This window comes from Ammodytes marinus, assembly GCF_949987685.1.
Source record: "Ammodytes marinus genome assembly, chromosome: 11".
NCBI lineage: Eukaryota > Metazoa > Chordata > Actinopteri > Uranoscopiformes > Ammodytidae > Ammodytes > Ammodytes marinus.
The window spans coordinates 1,869,365-1,879,364 of record NC_137215.1 but is presented as its reverse complement, the minus strand read 5'-3'; the positions used below and the strand labels follow the sequence as shown (position 1 = coordinate 1,879,364).

The window sequence follows — 10,000 nt, the reverse complement described above, 5'->3', positions numbered from 1 at the left end:
GATGCTAGATAACTCGCTGCTTGAAGACCGCAGTGCATTAATGTGGTGACGTAGGGACGAGGGAGGGGACTTCTAACTGTGGTCACTGACAGGAAGTTAGCTAAAAGAACCATTCCGCTTACAGCACCTTTAATCTGGGTTCAATATTCTCATAGAAAATGGCCCCACAAGGAAAATTGGTCTTGAACCGCCATTTTCAACAAGAGTCAAAGTCAACATTACTTTAAAAACAGCATCAGTCGACCAAAGTGCTGAACCAGAGACAATACAAAACAACAGATAAGAATCATGAGAGAAAACTGGAGGAGTGTCAAAGTCTCAACTTGTGTTAAACCTGCAGTGTGTAGAATTTTGGGTTTTATTTCCTAGCAGATTTTGTAGAAAGTAATTATAATATCCATAAGTACGTTTAATTTAGTGCATAATAGCTAAAAAAAAAATTGAATTATTATTTTTCCCTTAGAAAGGGTCTCATATATGTCCATATTTCTGCATATTTTGGACCAAGGCCTAGTGCCGCCATCTTAAAAGTGTCATAGTTGGAATGTCATCAGGTGCATTGTTTAAAATTTAGAATTGTTCTTGTCCTTGAAGGCCACTGTAGCTTCTGTTATTATTCGAAAGGGTTGGGGTTACCCAGGGAGCGTTGCATTCTAGAACTTTGTAGAACTTTCTTGATGATGTCATATTACACACTGCACCTTTAACCTTTCCATCGACACCCTTTGACTAAAGCTCGTCAATTCACAGCTAGTTGTCTGACGCCCTCTGGTGGTGTTAAAGGTGCAAAAGTTCTACAAAGTTCTAGAATGCAACGCTCCCTGAGTAACCCCACCCCTTTAGAATAATAACAGAAGCTACAGTGGCCTTCAAGGACAAGAACAACTCTAAATTTTAAACAATGCACCTGATGACATTCCAACTATGACACTTTCAAGATGGCGGCACTAAGCCTTGGTCCAAAATATGCAGAAATATGAACATATATGAGACCCTTCCTAAGGGGAAAAATAAATAATTCAAAAAAAGAAAAAATCAGCTATTATGCACTAAATGAAATGTACTTATGGATATTATAATTACTTTCTACAGAATCTGTTAGGAAATAAAACCCAAAATTCTACACACTGCACCTTTAAGGGAATACTTCACCCATATGGACCCGGGGTAGAAAATAGCCCACAAGGAAAATTAATCTTGAACCGCCATTTTCAATAACACACAATATCAACATCCAATCAATAGCAATATCCCCAATAATAATAATAATGCTAAATTGTTATCATCACCGCGGTATCGATAAGCAAGGCAAGGCAAGTTTATTTCTATAGCACAATTCAGACACAAGGCCATTCAAAGTGCTTTACAGGGGCATGAAGTACATCAAGATTAAAATACATCAAGGTTGCGTTCCGAATCGCATACTTTCTACTATATAGTATGTAGAAAAAAGATTTAGGATGTCCCGATTCTTGTGGCCAGATTTAGGATGGTTAGAAGATGTCCTACTTCATGCAGCCAAGATTGTTAGTGTTGAAAACTACATCCTATTTGGGCGATTCAGACCCACAATCCAGTGCGCACGTGAAGTGACGTCACATCGACGAAGCCTCCATATGAAAACAAACTGGGATGCGACGGATATAAAAGCAAGAGGCAAGATCAAGGCGCAATGTTCCTCAATATCAGCATTGTAAATTATCACTTAACCTGTCTATTGACACACTTTGACAAACCCTGCGTTCCAATCCCCATACTTCCCTACTATTTAGTATGCCAGAAAAAAGATTTTGGATGTCCCAATACATGCACGTCAATTGTAGTATGCTGAAAATACATAAATGCCCCCACTAACTCCAATAGCATTTTGGAATATTCATCTTTATTCTTGACATCTCTCGACATAATGGAAAAAAAAAATCTTCCTCATCTGATTTTGTGTTCTCTCCTGTCCGTGGCCCTAAAACTCTTCTGTACTTTAGTATGTAGTGTAGTAAAAAGACTAAAACTCTTCTGTACTTTAGTATGTAGTGTAGTAAAAAGACTAAAACTCTTCTGTACTTTAGTATGTAGTGTAGTAAAAAGAAAGAGTATGTGATTTGGAATGCAGGTTAAAGCTTGTCATTTCACAGCTAGTTGTCTGACGCCCTCTTGTGGTGTTAAAGGAATACTTCACCCATATGGAAACGGCGTTCTATCATTATAAAATCACTATTATAATATAATGAATGAGGTTTTTCTTCCCTCAGTCTTCCCTTGGCCCAGCTGTCCTGGTAATCCTAACCCTAAATTTTCCCATGTGTGATGTCACGCATGGGAAAATGTAGGGTTAGACAGTGAGACCATAAAACACTCTTTCTGCCTTTTCTCAGGCTAGGATGAACCGATTTCTAAAATGTTTGCACATTTATACTACATAGGATCTCAGAGTTCAATACGCCTTCATATTTCCACTGGTGAAGTAGGGCTTTAAAGGTAAACTGCAACTTCCTCCAAAAAATATAGAAGAAGATATACATTTGCTCTATTATGTTCAACTAAATTAAATTACTTGAAAGTTTTAAAATATAAATATACAAATTAGTTGTAGATGTTAGCAGCGCCGGTCTCTCTTTTCAATTCCAAAAAACAAGACACAAATTTTCAGTTTGCTGAGATATTTATTTACACATTTAACTAGTGGCCATTATATGAAAAGAAATAACAATTTATATTACAGTTTATGTACATCACCGAATAAGGCATTATGAGAAAAAAAAAAAAAAAAAAAAAAAAAAAACTGTACATTTAATTTTCAAAATAAGGCAAAATAATAATAAAATGCTTTAAATGAATTTAGACAAAAGTACAAAATAAAAGCGATTTAAAGACAGTGAAGGAATCTCACATTGATCTCATGTTATATCTGTAGCTTTCATTGATAGAATGGAGTGAAAACAAGGAATTCTGGGTAAATGTAATACTGAGTTATGGAGAGCGTATTGCACTTTATATGTGAGCACGAGTACACACACACACACACACACACACACACGTCTTTGCTATTTTTCATTTTCAACACATTTGTGCGTCCAGAAAAAAATTATGAAAAAATTATGTTTCACTTTTTCAATACTGGAAAAACCGTTCAATTTAGTCAGAAAGTTAAAATGAAAATATGCCATAATTTAACCTGTGTAAATATTTTTTTTAAATTCACTTTCACTATTCACTTAGTGTTGTAAAAACTACATATTTGTTACATTAATACTGGAATAAAATCTTCACATTTTAAAAACATGTAGATCATTTTAAAAAAATTAAAAATTAAAGTATGGTGGCTCACACGTGGTTGTGTTTAATTTAACACAAATTTAAATATATTTTCCCCTTTTTTCTAAAACATTTTAAACTTGATTTGGTCAAAAGAAAAAGAAAAAAAAATTCAATTTTTTTTGGCAATTCAAAAACGGGAGTGTGTTAGTCGTGCACAGACGTCATCACTTTAAGAAAATATTTTAAAGAAACAGTACATTTTTAAATGAACACAATAAAAACCCCAGAAGTGTTGAAAATAAAGATTGAGAGAGTGTCACCGTCACGTCTGTCTGTGTTTAGAAAAAGCAGATTTAAAATATTTAATATGGATTCATGTAGAAAATGATCTAAAACCTGGAAATAGACATAATAAAAGTGAATAGATGATAAATCAGCTAACAAGACTTTTAATTTACTTGGAACTATTTTTATTATTTAAATTTTTTTTTATTTTATTTTTTTAACCTTTATTTCTACAGGTAAATCCCATCGAGATCGAAGACTCTTTTGCAAGGGAGTTTTCCTTTCCCACGTTACCATTCACACACACATTCATACACCGATAGCAGGCTAACTATCGACATTCACACGAGGCTAGGTGGGTGAAGTGTCTTGCCCAAGGACACAACAACTATGACACAAGCGGCTAGGGCGGGGATCGAACCTCCAACCCTTTGATCATCAGCCGACCGGCTCTACCAACTGAGCCACAGTTGCCCCACAATTGAAAACTGTTTTTTCTGATTTTACTTGATAACAGCTTTTTATCATTTTAATGTCTGTCTATATGTTGTGAGTGTATTATTGTGAGTGAACATGTAACTTGTTGTTGCCTCTTGGCCAGAACTCCCTCCAAAAAGAGGTTTTTAATCTCAATGGGACTTTCCTGGTTAAATAAAAAATTAAATTAAAAATTAAAGACGCTTGCTCTGTTTTAATGCTTTTGAATAGTTTGTATTGAGGGTCATTGCACTGAAGTGTAGTAAGTGTAGCTGCAAAAAAAAAAAAAAAAAAACTTTACTGAAAAATGCTGAATTATTTCTGTGACGAAGGGAGTGTTGGAGTGTGAGTTAACAGCTTGTTACGCATCGTGATTCGGGAACACATTGAAATATTGAAATAGCCAAATTCACATTAAAAGTTAGTGTAGCGCACTTTTAAATAATGTTATTGTTTCATCAGTAATAAGAGGTCGTTCAATTAGGAGTCACACCACTTCACTTCTGCCCGCCATGTTGTTTCATAAGACGTCAAAGTCAGGCACCAAAATCAGTTTAGGAGTTTTGAGTTATTATTCCAACTTCAACATGACTTTTCTCAATCGGAAATTTGTTTTTCCGATATGTCCGACAGCACTTGAACGCAGCAGGAGATCTTAAAGGGGCACTGTGTAACATTTTAAGTAATTAATTAGCTAAAATCAATTCATAAATATGTCCTCATTGGTGTAAAATCACCTCTGCCAATAATCTGAATTATCCTCCTGAGCGGAGAATTACAAATATTAACGTTACATTTTCTACATTGAGAGGGTAAGTCTTATGGAGGCATCCATGTTTTTGGAATGTCATCAGGTGCATTGTTTAGAATTTAGAATTGTTCTTGTCCTTGAAGGCCACCGTAGCTTCTGCTATTATTCGAAAGGGTTGGGGTTACCCAGGGAGTGTTGCATTCTAGAACTTTGTAGAACTTTCTTGATGATGTCATATTACACACTGCACCTTTAATGTTACAACTTTATTTTAGACAACCGGGAGTGATGAGTTTTTAGCGTAAAGTTTGATATCGTTTGCCGGAGTTTTGAATTTTTTTTCACTCATATATATTTCTGTGTAACCTCCACCGAACCTAACCATTCATTTGACTGATTCAGTGAACGAACACACACACACACACACACACACACACACACACACACACACACACACACACACACACACACACACACACACACACACACACACACACACACACACACACACACACACACACACACACACACACACACACACACACACACACACACACACACACACACACACACACACACACACACACACACACACACACACACACACACACACACACAGGTTGGTTCAAACCCTTGCAGTAACACTTAACTGCTATGAATCATGATGCAAGAAACATTTTCACCAAAGAAACAAAATGGAAGCCTGGAAAAGCTTGTTTCCTAATTTGTTTTGATTGCATCGACACAATCTGGGGCTGTGTCTTGATTCAGGGGTTGCAGCCTACGTAGGGTGCAACCCCTGAATCAAGACACAGCCTGGGTTTCTCTGCATCACATGACTTTGCAGGAGTAAGTGTGGAGGAGTGTCAAAGTGGCATTTAGTTAGTTACTAGTTTGACTGAGAAAAAAATAAAAAATAAAATAAAATAACTTGTTTTATTAACATTCCTAACGGGGGTTCATTTTTTTCAGTGACTTTTCTGCATTAAAGCTGGGGTGGAGGATTTGGGGAGAAAATGGCAGTTGGGATAGAGATTCGAAATCCAAATACCTCAACCGCTCCACTTGTTCTCTTTGGTCCCTCCCCTATGGTCCCTCCCTGACACGCTCTACACCAACAAAGTCGGTGCCAAAGTGAATGGACAGTCCCAACAGCCAATAAGAACAGAGAATCGGAGCCTCGCTCTGATTGGTCAAAGTGTACAGATCTTGTTAACTTTGACCAATCAGAAATCGCATACCCCAGCTTTAATAAGCAAAAAAAAAATTGTAATTGAGAATTGTAAGAATTTGTCTCCTTGGTCCATATTTTTATAGATGCCGTCTCATTTGCAGGTTGTTATAGAAGAAATAATTCATAATTTTCAGTGTGTGTGTGTGTGTGTGTGTGTGTGTGTGTGTGTGTGTGTGTGTGTGTATGTGTGTGTGTGTGTGGGGGGGGGGGGGGGGGAATCAAAATGAGTGTTCACCACAAAGTATATATAAGGTAATTAATGCGACTTCACTTGACAGGGCAAAAGTTTCAGATGAAAAGCTATAGTGCGTAACTTTTTCATATGAATGAATGTCGGTTACATTTCAAGCCATCACCCAAACCAGTTGACACAAAGTTGATTAAGCCTATTATCAGCTCCACAAAACTCTCTCTGTATTTCTCAGTATGGCAGCGTTTACAAACTGTCGCACACCCCCCTAACCCCTGACACTGGTGCAGGAGCTCAGAAAAATCCTCAAGGAATGTTTCAGTTCGGGGGCAACAGCAACTAAACAGCAATTATTTTACAGTCGATTTTTTTAACACAAACATTCACAATATGAATTTGATGAGCAGATGACAGGGCGACAGATTAAAATACTTCAAATGATCATTTCATCATTTTAAAACCTATTTTTTCTTGCATTTTCACAGAAGACGGAACAATTAATATTTTTAGGGTCATTTAGTGTGAAGCCTTTTAACAACAGAATGGAGAATTTGAGACAACTAGAGCTGCAACGATTAATCGACGAATCGATTATTAAACGATTATCAAAATAATCGCCAACTATTTTGATAATCGATTAATAGTTTTGAGTAATTTTTTAATAAAAAAAATTCCAAATTCTCTGATTTCAGTGAATATTTTCTGGTTTCTTTAATCCTATTATGACAGTAAACTGAAATATCTGTGTGTTTAGGACATATCAATACATTTGAGGACGTCAACATGGGCTTTGGAAAATGTATCAACATTTTTCACCATTTTCTGACATTTTACGTACCAAAACACTAATCGATTAATCGAGAAAATAATCGACAGATAAATCGATTATCAAAATAATCGTTAGTTGCAGCCCTAGAGACAACTTAACTTGTGCAAAAGTTTTTTTAGTTTAAATATCGCTGTGTGTAGTTTCGCTCCAGGGTCCGAGCTGGTGAGTCAAAATATTCACTCGTTTTATATAGTTGAACTTTTATATGGTTTTCATGGATAAGTTTGACCCTGTATGTTGACTTTGAATTTCTCCATCCACAACCAATGAACTGTCCGCTCCTTAGACACAATAATTTGTTTGATTTTTATATTCGGGATGACGTTTAAAATGATTTAAAGCGAGAAACTGCAGGTTTTTGTCTATATTTTTTCTGTCTATTTATCTTCCATAACATGTCTTCTTTCATACTAGTATAAATCAAAGGTCCAACATGTACATTCAGGTGGTTATTTGACTAAACCTTGTCTGTTTGCGTCTGTATATTTCTCCTATACAACCATCTTTAACGGACATTATCTCAACATTAGTTTAACTTGTTTACCTTATTCAAGTGGAGTGTCTCTGAACATATACAGTACATAACATCTGAATATGTAGTCGCTGTCTGTCTGTGTGCACTTAGTCATAGTCACTGTTCAGATGTGTTATTTGTGGGGCGCCCTTAGCTCAGTTGGTAGGGCGTCCCCCCCCCCCCCCCCCCCATGGGCCTCGGCCAGCAGCGGACCCGGTTTCGATTCCAGCCCGCGGTCGTTCTCTGCATGTCACTCCCCTCTCTGCCCCATTTCAACTCTGTCTCTACACTATCAATAAAGCATAAAAATGCCAAAAAAAATAACTTACAAAAAAAATAAAAAATTATTGTTATTTGTAATTATAAAGATTTTTCTGGAAACTCAAGCTTTTAGTTTATGCCTCCATATGAAAACTTACAGTCTATTCATGAGCGTTTAAATTTCAAAAGGAACGGTTCAAAATTCAACAAAAAGCAGCAAAAATTTGTGTTATAGTGTCAAATCTGAACCACCAGGAGCGACATTAGACATTTATCATTCGTATTTTAAGCCTTTAGAAAAGTCTGTAGCACCAAGAAATTAGGGATTTTCGAGTCTTAAAGTTATAGTGCGTACATTTTTTCATATAAATGAATGTTGGTTAAGTTGACACAAAGTTGATTAAGCCTATTATCAGCTCCACAAAACTCTCTCTGTATTTCTCAGTATGGCAGCGTTTACAAACTGGTGCCCCCCACCCCCACCCCCCTGACACTGGTGCAGGAGCTCAGAGAAATCCTCAAGAAGAGCCCAAGAAATGTTTCAATTGTTGATTCTACTGCTAAGAAGAAAAAAAACCTGGACGTACAGCAGAAGGTATAAAATCCATGTTGCCATGACTGAAGGCTTTACCTCATGTAGATGCACCGACAGTGTTGTTGTAATTACTCAGAATTCCCTCAGAAGTTACGCACTAGAGCTTTTACGCTGGCTGTAAGTGCCGTTAGTATCCAGATGACGGGGGGGAAAATACTACCAGGTTATATCATCTGAAGAGTTTATTTTCCAGTTTGTAGTTTGGCCGTTAAAGTAGTGACACTGCAGTTAATTTTCCATAGAATTACATGTTGAAATACTGACAAAAACTACCCCCTGCGTTCCAAATCGCATACTATCGACTATTTAGTATGGTAGAAAAAAAGGTTTAGGATGTCCCGAGATTCTTGTGGCCAGATTTAGGATGGTTAGAAATACCCGGATGTCCTACTAGATCCGGCCGAGATTTTTTAGTGTTGAAAATACAGCATCCTATTTGGGGCGATTCTGACCCACAATCCAGTGCGCGCCGGAAGTGACGTCACATCAACGGAGCCTCCGTATGAAAAACAAACGGGGGATGCGACGGATATAAAAGCAAGAGGCAAGATCAAGGCGCAATGTTATGATGAAATAAAGAAAGAAAAAGTTTGTCCCAATTGTAGCATACTGCATCCTAACTAGATTATTTTTATGGTCGGATGTAGTATGTAGAATAGAGAAAAAGAAAGAGTATGAGATTTGGAACGCAGGGTAGATTTTTTCTTCACCTTGCAAACGGTTTCACATAGACACAGCTATGGCGGCCATTTTGAAGAGCTGACGTCATGACTCCAAAATTCACATTGGGGCTTCTTCTTCTTCTTCTTCTTAGCAAAAGCCTTCTGGAGTGTGTAGAGTTTATTTAGCCTCGAAGCTAAAGTGTTTTTTTATACTGTATTAGTTTGAATGGAAAGTTGCGTTAGCTCGTGTTAGCTACCAGAGCTTAGCGTTAGCTCCTCAACGCCGGGCTGTTGTTTTTGTCCGTCTCCTTAGTTCCCTCTTTCATCAGAGCAGCAAACACCTGAAAATAAAAAGAATAACATTATTTTTTTTTAAGATTATTTTTGGGCATTTTCAAGCTTTATTTGATAATACAGAGTTGAAATGGGGAGACAGAGAGAGAGAGAGAGAGAGAGAGGGAGGGGGATGACCTGCAGTAAAGGTCCACGGGTCAGATTTGAACCCGCGACCACTGCAACGAAGCCGATATGGTACGCGCTCTATCCACTACGCCACCGGAGCGCCCTAAAATCGATCTATATATTATGACACTAGTAATTTTTCCATCCACACATTTGTATGTGAATGGAAAAATGCCTTTATGGAAACAGAGAAATGCGATTGAATTTCATGACTATTGAGACAAAGTTTGCATCGTGGTACTGTGTCTACGCTGTACACAGACAGACAGACAGACAGACAGACAGACAGACAGACACACACACACACAAAGACACACAGACAGACAGACAGTCACACAGACAAAACCACAAAAAAAAAACACACAAAAAAAGAAGAAAACACACACACACACAAAGACATAGAGATAGACAGACAAACAGACACACACACACACACACACACACACACACACACACACACACACACACACACACACACACACACA

The 10,000-nt window shown here is 37.4% G+C and overlaps 2 protein-coding genes across 2 annotated transcripts in view; both read right to left on the bottom strand.

Annotated features, from left to right (window-relative positions):
- Positions 1-10,000, bottom strand: part of LOC307257872 (uncharacterized protein) — an 82,746-nt gene that overhangs the window by 4,377 nt on the left and 68,369 nt on the right. The gene's annotated exons all lie outside the window — the stretch shown is intronic.
- Positions 6,268-10,000, bottom strand: part of LOC307257826 (TBC1 domain family member 12-like) — a 32,258-nt gene continuing 28,525 nt past the window's right edge. Inside the window, exon 15 of the mRNA XM_080037179.1 lies at positions 6,268-9,394. Coding sequence (XP_079893305.1) covers positions 9,323-9,394 — 72 coding nt within the window. The 3' untranslated portion in view covers positions 6,268-9,322. The remainder of the gene's footprint in view (positions 9,395-10,000) is intronic.